Source organism: Strigops habroptila, chromosome 4 (genome assembly GCF_004027225.2).
Source record: "Strigops habroptila isolate Jane chromosome 4, bStrHab1.2.pri, whole genome shotgun sequence".
Classification (NCBI taxonomy): domain Eukaryota; kingdom Metazoa; phylum Chordata; class Aves; order Psittaciformes; family Psittacidae; genus Strigops; species Strigops habroptila.
In genome coordinates this window covers 12,056,034-12,075,247 of record NC_046358.1, presented here as the reverse complement: position 1 = coordinate 12,075,247, position 19,214 = coordinate 12,056,034, and the positions used below count along the sequence as shown (strand labels likewise).

Sequence of the window (19,214 nt, the reverse complement as noted above, 5' to 3'; positions counted from 1 at the left end):
TACCGTATCTCCGGTGTTCTGGGCACATTCCCTCTTGGGAAGGACGAGCATTGTTCTGAGACATAAATGCACTTAATGCAATGCATTAGCATGTTTTTCTTTAGCCCTGGACCCGAGCCCATGATGAGCTCAGAGGCCTCACATTGAAAACCTCTCCTTAGGGATCATGAGAAAACGTAGATCAGGCACCAATGTCCCAACAGCGAGCCCTGGGAGAACTGTCCAGGCCTTTCCTTCGGACATGGCCCCAACAGCACTCATCCCTCAGTGTTTCCCCCTGTTTACGGAAGAAAGACCCTCCCGAGGGGTTTCCATGTGGTGGCGCTGCATCACAGCAGTGCTGGGCTCTTTCAGTTCTGGGCATCTTGTGATCTCAATCATTTTCTCTCTGTTCCCTACCTGGTCCTTGCCACCTCCTCTTGCCCTGGCTGGGTCTTGGGCAGAGGCTGGTGTTGGTTGGTTGCACTGGGCTGGACGCTGCGGCTTGCCCCGTGGGGAGATGCTGCTCTGTACTCAGCCCAGGTAATTCCACGCTCCTGCCACATGCCATCCCTCATCCCTCCTCCTTACATCCTGGCTTCTCGGCACTCAGCCATTTTTCAGCCCCCCAAACTCCCTTGCTGATGGGCTGCAGGTGGAGTGGGGAGCCCCGTGTTGCTGCCCCCTCCCCTCTCCTGCTGTCCCAGCTCAGCACCCACATTGGGAATGGGGAATCATCGCTGCTCCTCGTGCACATGAAGAAGGGAGGCAGGAGTTTGCTTGGGAAGGGAAAGGGTCAGGAAAAGACTGGGTGGGATGTGGGACTGCTGGATTTGGGGTTCATGGCTATGCCTGGGTTGGCTCCCCAGGAGCCCTGCAGGCATAACACAGGATTTGCAAGGACCCATCTCCCTCCTGGGGCATCTCCTGGTCACAGGGTGGGAAAGTTCCTGTCCTCACTGCCCCACGGGTGCTGCTGCCTTGCCAGCTGTGCCACCACTGTAGGGAGAGGGTGCTGGGGTGCTGCCTGTGCCAGTGGCATAAGCTCCCTGCACACCTCGGTCATCTCGTGGTGCTGCTGCAGTGCTGGGTTTCAGCTGGCTTCAGTACCCCGCTCACTCCCATGAACCAAGTTCTGTCTGTTCTCTGCTGCTGTCTCCCAGCAGGGACAGGGAGGGATGTGCAGTGTGTGCAGTGACCTGCACTGGGATGGGATGAGATGGGAACCAAAGCCAGGGGCTGTGGTGGCACAGAGATGCTCTGGGAAGCTGTGCCCTTCTCTCATAAAAGTCCTTTATTAGAACAGCAAACATGACACTTCTCTTCAGTACAGCAGCTGTATGCAGCTATCATCGCGGTACAGGGGGGCGACGTCTTACAATCACTGGGAGTCTAATAAGCACCATGAACATCCTAAAGAACAGGGGATAACGGCTGAGAGAGGAGCCCCGGGTGAGCCGGCCACGGGGGCTTGTCAGGAATTCACCAAAGAGCTGCTCGGCGTTGTCCCGCAACACGGCTCTCCTGCAGCTGAGAGAAGCTCCTCGGTGTAAGTTAACGAGATAGCACCCATCCAATAAATTAGGTAAACTTAATACTAGAGCAACAAAGGAACGAATGGGACCATCCTAGAGGAGGGCATGCTGGAAGGGAATGGTCTATTTACACTTGTCTTCCTGCTGGACCGGTACTCCTGAAGCATCCCACCTGACCCCGGATCAGGAGCTGCAGCTCTCTGGCCAGGCTGGGCACGCTGGCACCCACTTGGCAGCGGCACCGCTGCCTCCCCAGCTCCGCACCACACTGGGACATAGCGAGCGACTGAACAGTGAAACGTGGGGACATGCGCATGCAGGCGCCCTCGGCACGGGGACACGGCTGGCACTGGGCATGGCACCCACAGGGCATGGCGCCCACAGCTCCGACTCCTCTCCTGCCTCTGAATTACCAGAAAGTCCCTACCAGGGTGGGCTGACGGGAGCTGCTGCCGGCAGCAGGTGCAGGCAGGGCAGTGGGTGCGTATTCCTGAGCGCGTGGCAGGGCTGTGGCCAGCTCTCCTTCCTCCCCATCCCCATCCTCATCCCTGGGCTCCCCATCAGACCCTCACCGCAGAATGAATTCTCTGGTGAACAGAAGGACACTGTCAGTGTTTTAAGGCTAGGCTTTATATGGCAACTATAAAAAAATAAACACTAATCTCCAAAGAGCCAGGCAGGGGCTCTCTGGCCTATGGCTGTGGTGTGCGTGCTGATGCCGGGCTGCGGGGAGCTGGGGGAGACCCTGCCAGCACCCAGAGCACCCAGGGACAGGGCAGCCACTCCCTGCCCCACTGCTGCACCCCATGAAAATGCCTTGGGGGGACAAGGGACAGGGCCAGGTGTTTTGGTAAGGACACAGAGACTGACTGGTAATCCAGGACCCACCTCTATACATGACTGAGGGTGCTCTGCAAGAAAGGCCACAGGGGAAAGAAATATCCTGCAAAGTAATGGGGCTGGTGTGGGCAAAAGCTTTCCCGTGGTGGGGGTCCTTCCTTGGTCCCTCTATCCAGCCCCATGGGAGGGGAAAGCGCTTTGCCAAATGAGACGAAACTGCCCCCCTCGAAACCCCAACTCAAATCAGTGAAACCAAATCTAAAAGCGGACACAGAGGAACATCTCAGGCTACTTAGGTACTTCATCAGCCAAAAGAGCTAAACAGCAAAGCGCACACACACAGGACAGCGCAGGAGGATGGAGATCAGAGGCGGCCAAAAGCTGGGTTCTTCCTTCCCGCTTTGCCTCTCTGTCTCTGGCCGGCGGCTGAGCAGGGACCTGGCGGCTCGGCAGCGGCCTCGTCCCGCAGGAGGGAAGGGGCTGGCTCCTCTCATCCTGAGAAGAGGCAGCCGGCTCCAGGAGCATCCTCATGGCATGGCTGAGCGCGAAGCGTAGAACTCGGGGACCGGCAGGCCGGTGTGCAGCGTCACCTGCAATGAGACATAGGGCTCAGCTGAGCCCCTTTGTGCTTGGCAGGAAAGCTCAGGGCTGGCACACTGTCCCCAGGGAGGGCAGGAGCAGCACCCAGACAGAGGCAGGGTGCAGCCAGAGATGTGGGGAGCCCACTGCTCCTCCTGCCCCACTGCACATCCTCCCTGCGGCTGGGTAGGGTAGGAGTGGCTGTCCCCAGAACTGCAGCGGTGGCTCCATCTCACTTTTTCATGGCTTGCCAACACTGCTGGAGTCCCTGTGAGGTGGGATGGCTGGTACTAGTGGTATCAAGCCCCAAATATCCTGAGCTGGCTGCAGACAAATCCAGCAGTTGGCTGACAGAGAGGTGGGACATGGCAGTCCCACCCCAGTTGGATCCTTGTGCAGATGGGATGGACAAAAGGGGATGGAGAGGCTTGAAGGACCCTGAGCTGCTCAGTACAGAAGGAGACCTCCAGGAAGCCCCCGAGCTAAGTGTGTGCCGTACAGCAGAGGAGACGTGGCCAATTCCTGGTGGGAGGAAGCTGAGCAGCAGCAGGGTGCTGGGGCAGGGCCATGTGATGGCGTGGGAAATGCTCAAGCGTAACCTTTAACGGCCCCTTCCAACCCAAACCATTTGCTGATTCTATGAAAATGGGAGCTAGGCATTCGGCCCAGCATCATCTGGGGATGGAAAGTGATGCAGCAGAGACTGCAACACAGGGATAAAGGGAAAGGGAGAGGAATACTGGAGACCTGATGCTCAGAGTGCCTAGGAAAACCTTGGTCCGTAAGGGATATGGGCAGGCTCTGCTTGTGCAGACTGCCTGGGTGAGGGGCCAGGTCCTGCAAATACTCACACAGGCACCAATGAGCTGCGCATGGCTAATTCAGTTCCCTCCACAAATGCTTTAATTTGGAAGGAAAGCACAATTCCTTCTTTTATTGGAACAGCAGCATTTTCCCCTTCAGATAGAGTTATAGAAAACTTTGTCTAAAACAATTATTGCCCTCTTAATTACAGTTAATTATTTATATACCTTTGAAGAAGGATAATTAGCAGCCTTTTATCAGCATCCCATGGGAAGGGGAAGAAGTCCCATGGGACTTCTCTGTTGTCAGGAGATTGTTGTGTCTCTGCCTTGCCCAGAGAACTATCAGAAAGCAGCAGGGCTCCAGGAATGAGCTTGTCTCTTAGGTCTGTGTAGGGGATTTTTGTAGGAATTAAACCCACCACAGAGCAGGATGTTTTTACCACACCAAATTAATACAGTAACCTCTAAGACCAGCTCAGACAAGACGGTCTTTAATGTCTCCTGATTAAACACCGGCTCAGCCCCAGTATGTTGCACATTGGCCAGCCCTTCTCCAAGCTGGCAACCTCCCTGCCTGCAAGGCCCCTGGGGTGGGAATCTTTGGCAGGGATGCTCCCAGGGTTTGTGATGGTAGCCACAACCTCTGCCACCGTGCTGCTGGAAAACTGTTACTGCCTTGGTGACAGCAATGGTGTGCCTGATACCCTGAATAGAGCATGTCCTGATCCAGATTCCTAACTTACAGAAGCCACTCGGTGCGTCTGCCCTTGTACAAAGAGGATGCCTTTGACATCCACTGCAGAAGACCATGCCAAACTGCTCGACACCCTGAGGTCATCCGTTATGTGCAACATGTCCTAGGATGTGCCTGGGCACTTGTGCAGTGCTGGAGGTACAAGCAGTGGTAGAGTGGTTGTGCCAAAGCCAGGCTCAGTGATCATAGAAGACTCAGTGGGGGGGATGATAGCAGGGATGTGATCAGTGAGAAGGAAAATGAAAGATGAAAATACCGGATAGGCCCCGGGGAGCCACCACTTGGTGATGTTCAGGATAGCTGATAGCTTGCAAGAGAGGGAGAGAAGAGGGGTTTGAAACTCCCTGGAGGGAAAACGTTTTAAAAGGTGCCCTTCTCCCTGGTAATGCTCCTGGGTCCTAGGAGAGCTGCAAGATCTGATGAGGCTCTTCTTGGGTAGCATCACAAAACAGAGTTATCAAACCCCATCAAACCAGAGAGGGCTGAAGAACGCTGGTGCTTCAGCAGCCCTGATGGAGAAACCTGGAGCGAGGAGCCAGAGGCAGCAGCTGTGGCTGCAGGAAGGGCTGCCCTGATTTTAGAGACTCGCAGTGGTGTAGGGTGTAAGTTTAGCTCCTTCCCTGTTACACAACAGCCCTCCCCACAAAGTCCCCGTGCTGCTGAGCATCACCACGCACTGCAGTGATGGCAGCACTGGAGGGTCTGCCAGCAAGCTCACCCACAGGGTATGCTGCTGTGGTGCTCCAGAGCACGGTCAAAGCACGTACCTGCACGTTCCTGTTGAGGCTGACCGCGGGGAAAAAGAGGCCCTCCAGGTTCTCAAAGGCAACAGGCCCTTGCTGGTCCTCATTGATGGAGAACGTCAAAGTCCTCCTGGTCAAATCCAGCAGCACTCCCACTGTGGCGCCTTTCGTTATCCCACCCTCGGTTCTGTGGGGGCAAGAAGAAGATCAGAGCAACTCTGTGGCTTAATGTCCCCTGTGCTCCCAGCTCAGGGTTCAGGCCATGATGGACCTCAAGGGCTGATGATGCTGAACTTCACAGCCCACCCAGGGGCCAGGCCATGACCCTCACCCATCACAACTCCCTGGGCACCTCCTCCTCCAGCCTCTCGCAAAGGTGCTCTCTACTTGCCATGATGTCCCTCTGAGGGCAGAGCTGCCTACTGGAGCAGGCACAGCAACACGACCATGGGGGAAAGCAAGTGGACCTGGGGGGCAAAGCTGCAGGGCCCCTTCAGGCCCTGCTGACCCATCAGGGAATGGCCTTTGAGGCTGCAGGAAGGTGATACCAGGCTCTCCCCAAGCTACCGCAAGCTTCAGAGCCCCCAGCCCCACTGTCCCATGAGGAAAGCGAGCAATAGCTGTGGCACCATGGTAATGTCAAACACTATTCTCTTATTGCATGAGTTGCAAGGCTTTGGTGCTAATGCAAAGGGGGTGCTATACAGGCATGGTGCCGTGCATGCTCAGAGGAAGAGTCAGCATGGAAAGAGTTGCTGTAGGCAGGGAAGGAATATTGGAGCAAGGCAGAACCAGGGAGGCAGGAACTGTCCTTTGCTTGGGGCAAGGGAGCATCCTCTAATGGAGGTGATGAGGAGTGATGTCACCCTTCCCATGGGCACCTGTAGGTACCACTGGAAAAGCAATGGGGTCTTACTTGGGCTGAAGGTGGGCTGTGGTCTCTGGGAGGAAGACCTGTTCCAGACCACGTACCTGTTGGTGTGCGAATTGTTGTGCATGAACCAGCTCCGGTTATTGTCCACGTACATGGCCCAGGCCTTGTCGTCCTTGCCCAGCATGGCATCCTTCAGGACATCAATGCGTGCCACACCAAAGGCCGGGTCAGGGTGGTTATCGTAACGATCGATTGACAGCTCCCAGTAATGGAGCCCTTTGGAAAAGCCCGTTTTCCCCAGCACAACCCTGTCATCATAGCTGTTGCAGGTGACAGTCAGGTTGTCATTAGAAAAGATGATGTCAGCATGGGCAGAGGCAGGATCGAAAGAAAACCAAGCAACTGGAATACACAAACAACATCAGGTTAGTGTGGAGGGACCAGAGCCGTAGGTGGCCGAGCCATGTGGAGCGGACATGGAACAGGACATGCTGCATGCAGGGCTGACACGGAGGGTGAAGGCATGGCGGGGCTTGGGCTGCTGCCTGCTGAAGTGGCAGCAAGAAGCAGGCAGGGAGCTGCACAGCAGAGGGGCTGCTGGCTCAGGGAGGGCACTTTCCATCATGGAAGGACGCTTTGAGCTTGTGCGGCTGCAGCCTGCCAGCGTGGCTAAGGTTCTATGGCCAGGAATCAGTGAGTTTTGTTCTTGCTGGTTCCCAGCACCTGTCTGTCTCCATCCCCTCCCACTGCCTGTGAGCCCACAGGATCCTCACCATCTCCTAAAATTTCACCATATGGAAGGAGACGTGATCCCAGCCAGGTCTCCAGGCTCTAGGTAACATAAACTTACTCTTACAACTAAGGGTTATTCATGCAAGCAACAGTTTGCAGGGTCAGGCCGAGTGTGGGGTGGAGGCTGAGGGACTTCTAGCAAGGGCATGTAGGGATAGGACAAGGGGGAATGGTTTTAAACTGACAGAGGGAGATTTAGATCAGATATGAGGAAGAAGTTCTTCCCTGTGAGGGTGGTGAGGCGCTGGCACAGGGTGCCCAGAGAAGCTGTGGCTGCCCCATCCCTGGCAGTGTTCAAGGCCAGGTTGGACAGGGCTTGGAGCAACCTGGTCTAGTGGAAGGTGTCCCTGCCCGTGGCAGGGGGTTGGAACTGGTTGATCTTTAAAGTCCCTTCCAACACAAACCATTCTAGGATTCTATGATTCTACAATTAGCAGATAAACGGTGTGTGTATTTGAGGGCTGGCAGTCCCGGGAACCAAAAGCACATACAAAGGTCTACATTGACAGAGATGCCATGTCACACCAAGAATTATCCCTGAGGAGCAACTGGCCACACGTAAGACAAGAGCTAGCTCATGGGAAAGCTGGAAAATGCGCAAAAACCTCCATGACTTGGTACGGCTGCTGGTTTAAATGCACAGGACTTGGTTACTGCAAATCTGACAGATACAGTGTCATGTCCTTGACAAGACGGAGGCACAGGGTTTCACAAGCCACCAGTCTGGTTCCCTAGGTGGTTTTCTCCAGTGATCACTGAAACATGAACGGACACATCCACAAAACACTCTCACGCCTGCAGGAGTAAATACGGCTTGAAAAATGAAACACTCTGGTGAGATTTATTCATCGGTTTATTGGATCGTTTCACAGGACAGCTCACATGCACGCGAGTGCCCCACTTCTGCAATTCGACAGAGGTGATTCCGTACCTGCCACCATTTTTTTAATGTCAACTGTGGTCATTCCCAAGGACAGGCATGCAGGAGAGAAAACAGCACGTAAAGTTGGGTAAAGAAAGGAACGAGAAACAATTTCTGCTTGCCTGCTTCGCATAGACCTGTCAGTGCTTTGCATGAAGGGGGGCAGAGATTGAGGGAGGATGGGCTCGGGCTGCGGCGTACTGCCCAAGGTAGGAGTCCTGTAGGGCTGGGCACGGGACTGAATTCCCAGGGGAACGAATGGGCCTGACCGTGCAGGCAGTCTGACAGGGACAGGCAAGTGGCTACCACCAGCGCTTGCTCCAATTAGCTGCAGAGGGGCTAATCACCTCCTCGGCATTTGGCCCATGTTCAAGCGCCCCTACTGAACTGGAATACATATTGCTTTGAGCAGGACGAGCAGTTTTTAATTACAGGGATGAATCCAGAGAACTGACTTAAGGCCTTACTTTAAAAACGTATGGGGGAAAACTTAAAATGCCTTTACGTTGTATGGCAATCATCATTCCTCCTCCAAATTTGCCTACTGCCATGACATCCAAGAGCACTGTGCAAGCAGGGTGTGTGCAAGAAATGCTGCTCAGTCACCAAAGGAAAGTTAAAGATTAAACAAGAAAAAAGGATGATCAATGTGGAGTAGGTACCAGTTAATTGTAATAAATATACTTGCCTAATTGAGAGTAAGGCGTTCCTTGAATGTCAAAATTGCATCCTATAAAGAGATACTACATTTCACACATCACAGCTAAGAAAGAACAACCGTCTAAAAACCACCCATGAGCATTTAACCATTAAGTAAGCATCCAGCCAGCCACAGGAGGCCTGATTCATTAAAAGCCAGAGAGCGTGGAAAGGGTCACAAATGCAACCTGTGAGTTGGAGTGTGGACTGTTGGCTATTTTGTCGAGTCTCACCTCTGGGAAGTGTGGAGTATCTGCTCTTTTATTGCCAAATCCCATCACAGCAATCAAGAGCATAAATTCTTGATTGCCAACTGTTCAGGATGCCAAATCATTGGATGTTCCTCCAGAAAAGAGGCAGGAAATTTTAGCCTTAGTGCAATATCTTGGCTTCTTGGTAAATATTCTCTACATTGACTCTCTGAGTCACTTAAAAACCAGTCCTTGGAGGAGAGGGACTGATGAAAGAAGAGCAGCCATTGGTGTGTTCAGTGAACAGGGACCATCGAGCTCTCCCAGACTGCCTCCTCTGCTGTGTGTATGGCCTGGGCAGGAGTGGAGCAGGGGAGGAGGTCTCTGGGGGCAGATGCCTGGCTGCAGACCCCCGATAGCACCCACAGGGCACTGGGCTGTAGCTTCAACTGCAGCTGTGCAGGCAGGATGTGTTGGGGTGCTCTTCATCCTCCTGTGACTGGGCTGTGCCTGACCACTGGCCACAAACACCCCCTGGGAGCCAAGGACTGATCCAGGAGCTTGTCCTCGTGAGGAGGAGTGGGCAACATGAAGCCCCACGTTGGCACTGCATGGAAGGGCATTCATATATTTTAAGGACTCCCCTGTCTAGCTCTGTGACTGGTGTTCACCTTTCCTCTGGCAAGGAAGCAGGCTTTTCACCCTGCTGACGTGTTGGTGGGGAAGCATCTGGCTGCAGTTATGTGCCCTGCCATGCTGCTGGTGAGTGCCAAGCAGCACCTCCAGAGGCTGTTTTAATGAATCGAGCCCCGTGCCCCTATTCAAAAAGTGTTTTCAAGGCCTCTGTGCATCGCTGCGATATGAGTTCACCCGAGTGCGACACAGCACGGACACACGGGCACGTTCAGGAACCCACCACCCCAGAGCACGGCTGCAGAGGTCCGTACTGCACACACAAGTATTGCTCATGGCCATCGCAGTGGATCTCCGTACACCGGACACAAAGTAAGAACCGTCCGTAACAAAACAGAGTTCAAGCCATTAGCGCACACCAGTACGATGAGGAAAAAAACATAAAAAGCACAACAAAAAGAAAGTTGCAGGGTCCCAGGTTATTCTGGCAAGGGTCATGCTGCAGCATTCCTCATTCCGGGTTAAGGGATGGAAATCAATCAGGGGCCCCCATTCTTCCTGGGCTTACACCAGAGGAAGCCATGAATTAACTCCACTGGAGCCCATGGAGTGGTGTAAATCCAGACTGGTGGAAGAATCAGGGCCCAGGATCTTTAGCAACAGAAGGTGTGCAAAGACTGGTTAGAAAACAGCTCAGAGATGCTCTGTGCCTGTGGCTCCTTCGCTGTCTGCCCGATACCGTCACTCATTCTGCCTGGACTACCTACATCCCACTGCAGCCCGTGAGGACCGGGCACAAGGAGGCAAGCAAAGCACTTGTGGGTGCTGCCAGACGAGCAAGGTTTCACAGGAGTGGTTTCCTCTGCTCTCCAGAAAACAGGAGTTCGACACAATCCCAATTGGTTTTCCACAAGCTGAGCCCAGTGCTCAAAGCTGAGTGGACAAGAGCCCACATCTTCAGGTTCTTAAGCAGCCAGACTGCAAGGGATCTGTGAGCTGGCCTTAGCTAGACCTTGCTTTCATCTAGACTTGCTTCTTTCTTAAGAGGGGTCTAGATTTAATTGAGCAAACTAATTACATAAAACAAATCTCACAGCAGAGGCTGCATTTCCTGGTTGTATAGGGAAAGCAAACCATTGAGATGTCCTCACAGGTTTTTCCCAGGGTCTGTTCTTCTGACTGTCCTTGGGCACAAGATCAACGTAAAATAGAGATAGGTGATCTGCTCTGCTGGCTGGCTGTGCGAAATGGTTCAGCCATGCTGGCCCTGCCAAGAACAGCACCCACGTAAGGAATTACTGTGCTGCTCCGTCACCCCACACCTACCCATGCTGGTATGTACAGATGAAACCACCACGAGAACTACGCCACTGAAACTCCCTCTGTGGCAGGAGCAGGCCACTGACAAACAGAAGGAGCTTCCCCTGCTATCCGCATGTCATGGGAAAAACAAACACAACGGAACAAAACAAACAAATACTTTGGAGATGCCCAGAAGCACAGACCAAGAGGAAATGCCAGAGGCACTCAGCTCACCAGCTGAATTCAGGCTCTGTAAAGAAGAATGCAAGCTCAGCTGGTGGGCCGAAGATCTTAGCTCAAAGTAGGATCTCCCCGGAAAGCTGGGTTGTAGATTAAGGGTGGAGGAGAAAGGACTCATTCTACGAAGCTGCGATCTTTCCAAAGGCACTGGAAAAGGGAGGGTCTGTTCTTCTGACTGCGTGTCTAAACGTAAGATCAATGCAAACTAGAGATCAGAAATGGGATCTGCTGGGTGGTGTCACTCCATTGCCCGAGACCAGACCTCAGACCAGAGCATAGACGCTTCGGCACGCACGGACCCTGCTCTGCTGCAGCGTGCGTGCGTATGGTGTGTGGAGCAGAAAAGTCTGGTGCTGTGCAACCCAACGAGACCCTCCAGGAAAGCCTTGCCTCTGACAGTATCAGCAATAAACATACTTTCATCTTCCAAAATGTTCCCATATCATCGTGACAAATTCAGTACGCTTGTCTTTAAAAGTGAGTCCTGCACCTCTTCACAGTAATGCACCTAAAAAAATTCACAAGTTACCATGCACACTTCCCATCGTGCTTTAATACATCTCATACCTTTTTGTGCACAATAATTAGTGGAGTAAAAACGAGTCAGCTGGTAACGCTGAAAGGCATTTTTGCAGGGCTGTACTAAGCTATATTACCCTAAGTACCACCAAGCACCCACCTTACTCAAAGGTTGTTCGGGATGTTGTGTTCTTGGTATCTCTTTGTACCTGTCAAAACACATCTGAGCCTTACAGTAAGAATTTAACTCATGTGATTCACAGCACAATGTCAGAGTAGAGGCAGTCTCTTGGGTCATGGGTTTCTGTTCCCCGCTACCACGAACGGTCACCTCCTGCAATTTCTTCCCTAGCCTTGTCAAGGGATATGTTAATGTGGAAATGTAGAATCCACCATCCTCTACACATTCGAATCAGACAAACTCCCAAACACTGTATCCCCAGCCTTCCTGTCTCAGCTGTGAATATGGATTGAGCTAGAAATCATGTTAAAACAAATAAAAGGAAGCATTTCTTTGCACACTGGGTTTTAACTGCTGCAACGTGCTGCTGCATGAGGCTGTGGAAGCAAAGAGTGTCAGTGGGTTCATAAAGGTTAGATAAATTATTGCACAACAGGTCAATAAACGGAGCCCAAGGTTAGGGAGGAACATGCCCTCTAACCAAGAGTGAGAGAAACTACTACCAAGAGTAGCCGTGCTCATGACTCCCTACCTAACATCTTATGTTCCTATAGCTCCTTGCAGACTATTTTCCCTTTTGTTGTTCACCAAAAGCTGCTGGTTAAAAAGACTTGGTTGCTGCTGAGAGTCACTCCATGGCTGGTAAGGAACTTAAAGTTGGGCCCCAGATGATGAACTGGGCTTGAAAGAAGAGAAAAGTTTCTGGTGCTCAACTAGGCTGGGGAAGGGCTCTCAGGCTGGGGTACTCCATCTCCTCTGCCACATCGCCACGGTTGCTCGTGGCGCTGGCAGAGTTGGCTGAGTTTGGGAACCCAAGAGAGGGGATGGCAGGGCACAGGGTGTGACAAGACACATGTTCCTCCCTGACCCTCTGCTCCTAGGCTTATGTCTCACCACAGATATCATAACCCAAAACCAGGCTTGCCTTGAAACTCTGCAGCTATGCCTAAAGCTGGAGACTCAGCAGTTGAGAGAAGGGGAGGTGGAGCCTCAGCTCTTCCCCCGCTGCATGGCTGAAGGCAGCATGTGCCCAGGAGAGTGTGGCTGAAGGCACAAAGCAGCCCAGTGGAAGGGCCAAGGTATGGGCAAAAAGACCTGGGGAAAGGTGAGAACGGAGCAGTAGGTTTTGGCAGGAGGGAGGTCAAACCTCTGCACCAGCCAGGAGCACAGATCTGGGCCTGGGAGCACAGACAGTCCCCTCCAGCACTGCTGAGCTGCTCTTCTTCATCTCCACCGGGCTACTTGGTCCTTCATCCCACCATCCAGCGTGCTGGACAGCCCATGGCAAAACACAACACTGGAGGGATGCAGAAGACATCTCAGAAATCCTTGCAGAGAAAAGCAGCCCAGCAGCCAGCCCACCTGCAGACCCTGATCCTACTGCAACTGAGAGTCTTCTCTGTTCCTTGTCACAGTTCATTCGGTGCCTTTTCCTGGGGTGGCTGTTTGCATCCCACCATGACCAAGAGACCAGAGCCACGGGCTTCTGCAAAGCCTTTCATAGGCTGCCTTTACAACAGCCAAAGATGCACCAAGCAACCACTGGGTAGGCTGAAAATGGGAACATGCCAGGAGGAAAACAGACTGTGTCCCAAAGTCAGCAGGAGACAGGCCAGAGGCTGGAACATCTGCTGGATGGGGAAAGACAAAAGAGCTGGGGCTGCCCAGGGAGGAGGAGGCTGGGGGGAGACCCGAGGTCTCGCAGGGGTGAGCACAGCTGAGCAGTGCTGCCACCGGCCAAGCTTTGTAAAGTATCTGCGCCTTGGCACAGCGTCACCTTGCAAACTGTCTTCCAGACTCATTTCCAAGCGTACAGATGAACTTCACTCAGGTGCTGAAGAAACAGTGAGGTTAAGCCAGGCCCCACAGTCCCAGTGCTTGCAGTGATGGTTCTGGGGGCACATGACAGAGCAAGAGATACTCCTGGGGCTGCAGTGGAACAGCTTGACATCAGCCAGGGAGAAGACACAGTTCAAGGTAAGGACCGTTGCTTTCAGCCCTTGCTGCCATGTGGCTGTGATGATGATGAAGATCTTCATCCCAGAGGGCCCAGCACGTGGGAAGGGCTCCGGGACACAGACCTTCTCCCAGCCAAGAGCCATCTTGCTCTGCTGGTGGCACCATGCACCATCGTTGAAGACTGAACTGCAGTTTCCTCAGCTGGAAAATGTAGTTTCCTGTCAGACAAGCAGGAGAAGATGTGCTGGGAAGGTGTTCTGCACCTTACTGTAAACTTGTGTGTGTGCTGGCTTCTCACGGGACATTCCTGTGGGACATTCCCATCAGTGCTGCCTGGCTCACCTTGGCTGTTGGCTGGGCAGGACCACAGAGGCATGCCTGCAGAAGCCTAGACACAATTTTACCCTCTTCTTATCCTTGTTCTCTTCAGATGCTGAGACCCTGCAGGACATTTCACTCCCCGTCACCCTCTACAGACCGTTTCACTGCTCACTGAAGGCAGAAGAAAGACTTCAATTAAATTCCACAGGCTGCAGATAAGGATCTTGTGTGCTAGGACTAGAAGCCAGCTTTGAAGTAACACCCTCTAAGCAGAATTTCTCATAATCACTAACAGCAGGACAGCCGTGTTCAGAGAGATGTTCTCTTCATACCGAGCCTGTCTCTTCTTTTGTCCCCTCTTCCTGCGTGAACACTTTGCAGGAAGCTGCAGAGCATGGCTGAAGGGAAAAGCTAAGCCTTCTTCAGACAAAACATCACTTAAAGGCCTGATGCTGCTGTGAAGGCCAGAAACAAGAGCTGTGATGTGTGAGGTGGCTCTATTTAACAATTCACTTGAATATGTGGAAGATGCACATAAATGTAACGCATTTAACTTTGAGTCCAAACAGCTCAGATGGCCTCAAAGAGCAGAAAATGCTCCAGGCCCATTTGACTTTTTCTCTCTCTTTCTTTAGTGCTGGAATAACAAATGCAAAAGCCCATTGAGTGAAAAGGCTGAATGCAGCAAACTTTCATCTGATGCTCAGAAGAGTGAAACTTTCATTTGCTGGCACAGACCAAGGCATCAGCCCCAAGCACAGCCTGGCCTGCTGCGACCACGAACAGACACTTTCTCCCGGGTTCTTTAGTATTCTGGAGCTGTGTAATAGGTGAGCTTGCCTTGACAGTGAAAACACCTATGAGAGGAAAGTGGGGCTGGGAAGATTACAGTTGGGACCCTGCAAACTCCTGGCTAGGACAACTTAAAGCCCAACTGGTTTTGGTTAGGAAACTGTGCCTCAAATGGATCTAATGAGACACAAACGTGATGAGAAGCCAAAGCTCTGCTGTCTCCTGCAAAGACTGGTGAAGCTGGGTAGTGAAGTGGGTGAGAACTGCTGACCTTCAGGCTTTGGGAGAGGTCCTGGCCACGCCAGCGTGGGGCTGGATCTGGGTTTTCCTGTCCCTGGATCTCCAGAGGAACACTGAAGCTTCCTTGATGCTGGTCCTCATCTTTGCAAACACACACACAGCTCTTAGACATGCCAAGGCCTTTGTGGCCTGTGATTTGAGTTTTCTGCCTCTTGTATGAGGTGGTTTGTCGCAGGTTTTCTCTCCACCTTGGATCTGTCACAGGTGTGTCCCATTCCTTGCTGACCTGTCCTGCCCAGGCATCCAAACCTGGTCCATGCCCTTTCCAAACTGGAACAGTTATCTCCTGCAGATGAGTGCAGGCAAGCAAGTGACAATGTTCTGCATAGCCTTCCTCTGCTTTCATCTTCTATTCTTTCAGCAGAAACCCCTTTTTCCTCCTTGCCCAAAGCCACCAGAGATGCTCTGTGACAAGAAGGCTCTCACCTTCCTTCCACCCCACCAGCAGCCTCATGAGCTGTGTGTGTTCCCTCCTGACCCCAGACTGCATCTGCCAGCAGCTGCTGGGGCTGCAGGAACATGCTGCTGCTCTGGAGCCAGCTGCCAGCCAGGTCTGGTGATGCTGCCACGATGCACAATCTTCACATGGCTTGAAAAGAGAGATTTTAGCCTGGGAGTAAGGATAAGGGATTCCACCAAGCGTGGAAAACTCCCAAGGAGAGGTTTCTTGCCTGGCAGCAAGGCTACAGGGCAGCAGACGTGCTGGTGGGGGCTGAATCCTTCCTTCCCAGCTGCATCTGACTCCCATCTCGTATCCTGGAGCCAGCCTTAGGATTCCCCACCTGCATGTCAGATGCAAGCCAATTTTCCGCAACGGATTAAGTGCCTGGTGTGACAAATGTACTTAAAGTCAGGCGGGGAGACTCCTCTGCAACCTGCAAGGAAGTCTTTAATATTCTGAGTGCCTGCAGTGCAGGGCGATGCAGACGATGCTGGTGGGGCTGCGCACCCGGTGTCAGCAAGGACACCCCTGTGGCTCCATGGTCCCTCTGCTCTCTGTTGTGCACTGCCAGGGGCTGAAGGAGACATCGTGTGGTTATGGCACTGTGCAGCCACATGCAGCCCTTAGTGTTCCAGGAGCAATGTGATAGCGTTTTGTTTTAAATGGAATCACTGAAAACATCTGAGCTTCCCTTTGTGTAATACAAACCCTGCTACACCCAGATTTTAAACACATCTCTCCAGGATGCCTCTCCCTGTACCTCCCCAAAGCGCATCTTCTGCAAAGGAAAGGGGCAAGGGACAAGTTCTGGCACTGTTCACGGTTCCTTTCCCCTCCCATCAGCGCTGGCTTTCCTTTCCTGCAGCGATTGCTTAGGTACTGGAGGACCAGCAGAGCGATTCCTTGTATTGCAATGCTAAGCTTAGGTGTGCTGGATGGGCCCCATGCGTGCGTGTGAGCTGTGTCTGAGCGCGTTGAGCTGGAGCTGTTGCAATGCCTTACCCTCAGATGTCTGGAGGACTAGGGTCTTGCTGTATGGGCTGACTCCTGTTTTGTTGAAGGCTTTGACACGCGCGCTGTACGTGCTGTTGAAGTGAAGCCCATCCACCGTGCACATGGTCTCCTTGCCCACATACACCTCCTGCAAAGCAAGCACAATTAGTGCCCTGACCACGGAGTCCCAGGGGTGGAAGAACAGCTCCCGGCAGCTGTGATGCACAGGGTTCAACAATGCTCTGCTACCTGGGCCAGACTTACAAGCACTGTGTATGACTAAAGCAGAGCAAAATAACCCTCTGATTTGTTCCTTGATAATACTTTGGGCTGCATCACAAGAAGCGTGGCCAGCAGGTCGAGAGAGGTGACTCTCTCCCTCTACTCCACTCTTGTGAGACCCCACCTGCAGTCCTGTGTTCAGCTCTGGGTCCCCAATACAAGAAGTACATGGACTTGTTCGGATGAGTCCAGGAGGCCATGAAGATGCTCCAAGGGCTGGAGAATTGACCTGCTCTTGGCAGGAACTGCCACCTGTACGATAGTTGTCACTCCCAGCTCACTGCGCAAATCGCTGCCTGACATGGTCAGCTCACTGCTTTCAGGCAGGAGAATGGCTCAATGATTTGAGAAGCCAGAGATGTTCCCCTTTGTGGCACCAGCCGTGTCCCACCAGCGGAAGCAGCCCTCTCTTACCACAGCAGCAGGAACACCATGCACATTCAAGTCCCTCCCCGCTGCTGGTGGGATGAGACAAGGCTGGAGAGCTCAGCAATTGCCCTGGCCTTGCCAGGATGGCTGTGCTGAGCCTTGGTCTCCTCACGCCCAGACTCCTGCCTCTTTCTCTCTCCAGATCCCACCCATGTCACCTCTCTTCTGCCCCAACTTTGCTTTGGCTCCTGCCCGACTGAATTTCTTGTGGATGAATTCAGAAAACATAACGGGCTGGTCCCTGCACCCGCTCTTGGTGGATGTGAACACACGAGGATAATTATCAGCGCGTCAGATCAGAGAAAATTCATATTTTAATTGTGTAATTACAGCAATTTAAAAGCCCTCAGGCCTTAAACACCTCTGCTTGCTGGCACCTGGCAAACCATGAGTCCTTCATGGCAATTAGCACACCTTGCGTGAAATATTTAGCACCCTAAAAAGATGGAGCTTCAAATGTGCTCTTTGTGTTTGAAAGTCATATTCGTCACTGGAAAGGTATTTCCACTCCCTCAAATAACCTTGTCCCCAGCAAGAGCCTGCAGCTTGTCTGCACCATTGGCTTCTCTGGGCATCCCAGCACGGAGTCGCATGTCTCCAGGGAAAGAGGGAACTTGCAAGAAGTCTGGGGAACTCTTTGGTCACTTCCTGGCAGGGAAACACTAGACCCAGGAGCAACATCTCGCTTTTGGGCCTGGTTCATGGTCTGAGCACCTACCCTGAACTGGCCGCCGTTGCCATCATCGAGCTCCAGGATGTAGCCTTCCACCTGCACCGTCGACAAGGGGGGCTGCTTCCAGGACAGGGTGGCACTGTTGTTGTGGGTGCAGCACTCCTCTAGCTGCAGGATCGGGGGGGCCGGCACTGGGGAGGAAACTAAACACAAATTAGTGTAACCCTGGCTGCTAGCACCTCAGAGGAGCAGCAGGGGGATAGCTGCAGCACGCACGTCTCAGCTGGAGCACGAAAGACACAGTTATTGCACAGCGCAAGGGATGTGGTCTCTGAGTGTGAGGTGGGGGGGAAGCAGAAAGGGCTGTTCTCCAAACAAGCTCCACCAAATTCCTCCACCCCACAGGTGGTGAAGCTGAGATTTCCCCAAGAGCTTGTCTGCTTTCTTCCTGTTTTCTAATGCATTTTGGTGAAATACGGCAGCACAACAAGATACCTGGTACAAAACTGCCAGGAGTCTTCACAGCAGCTGGTCTCAAATCTGGGAGGCTCTCCCGCACCCTCTGCAGAGCTGGCTGCAGCTGTGGGCCTTGTCTACAGCCCAGTGGCCAGCACTGCTCTGCTCTCCCATCAAACAAGTTCACTGCAACAAAACAAGTGATGCTGGAGCAGCAGAGACAAGCCTTGGGACCTGCACAACAGGGAGCACCTCATGTTTTTGCCATGGGAGAGTCTGTCTAAGGGGGAAGGGAACTGCATGAATGTGAGACATGGTGAAGATGAGTGTGTCTCTCAATGCTGCTGTTCTAGTATCTGCCAAAAAAGGCTCAGGTTCCTTCCATGCTGTCCCAACCAGAGCACCTGCTCTGGGGGTGCCTGTGGGGAACCAGCTCACCCAGCAAACAGCCCTTGCTGCTCAACACCTCCCCAGAGGCACAGGAGGCACAAGCACGTTTCAGAGAGATCTCCAAAGAGGCACCAGACAGTCCCTGTCTGCACCCTCTGCATGCCTCTGGACCTGGGAGGCTGTGTACCCTGTAGCCTCCTATCAGCTACACAGGAGATGTAAAGGACTGTTGGGGCTTTTTCTGCTCAGACTGCTGTGGTTGGGCAGTTGCATGTGTGTAACACAGCCTGCTTCTGCTCTGAAAACGTAGAGGGGTGACAGCATGACAGAGAAAGGGGATGTCTATTGACACATCCCATCCCCTGGCCAGGGACAGCCCTCCCAAACCTCCTCTTGGTAGAGCTGCTTGTCCTCCAACCTCATCCTCACTGCCCAAAGTCTGACAAGAGCCAGCGAAAGAAAGACATGGAGAATCCAGACAAGATGTGGATGAGCTGTGGGTGCCCGGGAGAGAAAAGACAGATGCGCTGGCAAGGGTTCACCATTCACCACCTCCCTCTGGGACGACTCCACCTCCTCAGGAACCAC

At 52.9% G+C, this 19,214-nt stretch overlaps 1 protein-coding gene across 5 annotated transcripts in view; it reads right to left on the bottom strand.

The window, feature by feature from the left end:
* Window positions 1–1,252: 1,252 nt before the first annotated feature.
* The window catches only part of TRIM9 (tripartite motif containing 9), a 66,306-nt gene continuing 48,344 nt past the window's right edge, over window positions 1,253–19,214 (bottom strand). Inside the window, exons 6-13 of one of the 5 annotated variants that reach the window (XM_030484874.1) lie at window positions 17,826–17,983; window positions 16,406–16,544; window positions 10,884–11,072; window positions 8,513–8,554; window positions 7,834–7,857; window positions 6,209–6,512; window positions 5,261–5,423; window positions 1,253–2,944 (exon numbers count right to left, since the gene is read on the bottom strand). In XM_030484874.1, the coding sequence (XP_030340734.1) occupies window positions 2,882–2,944; window positions 5,261–5,423; window positions 6,209–6,512; window positions 7,834–7,857; window positions 8,513–8,554; window positions 10,884–11,072; window positions 16,406–16,544; window positions 17,826–17,983 (1,082 nt within the window). In that variant the 3' untranslated portion in view covers window positions 1,253–2,881. The remainder of the gene's footprint in view (window positions 2,945–5,260; window positions 5,424–6,208; window positions 6,513–7,833; window positions 7,858–8,512; window positions 8,555–10,883; window positions 11,073–16,405; window positions 16,545–17,825; window positions 17,984–19,214) is intronic. The other 4 variants (XM_030484875.1, XM_030484876.1, XM_030484878.1 and 1 more) reach the window with 4 other exon arrangements.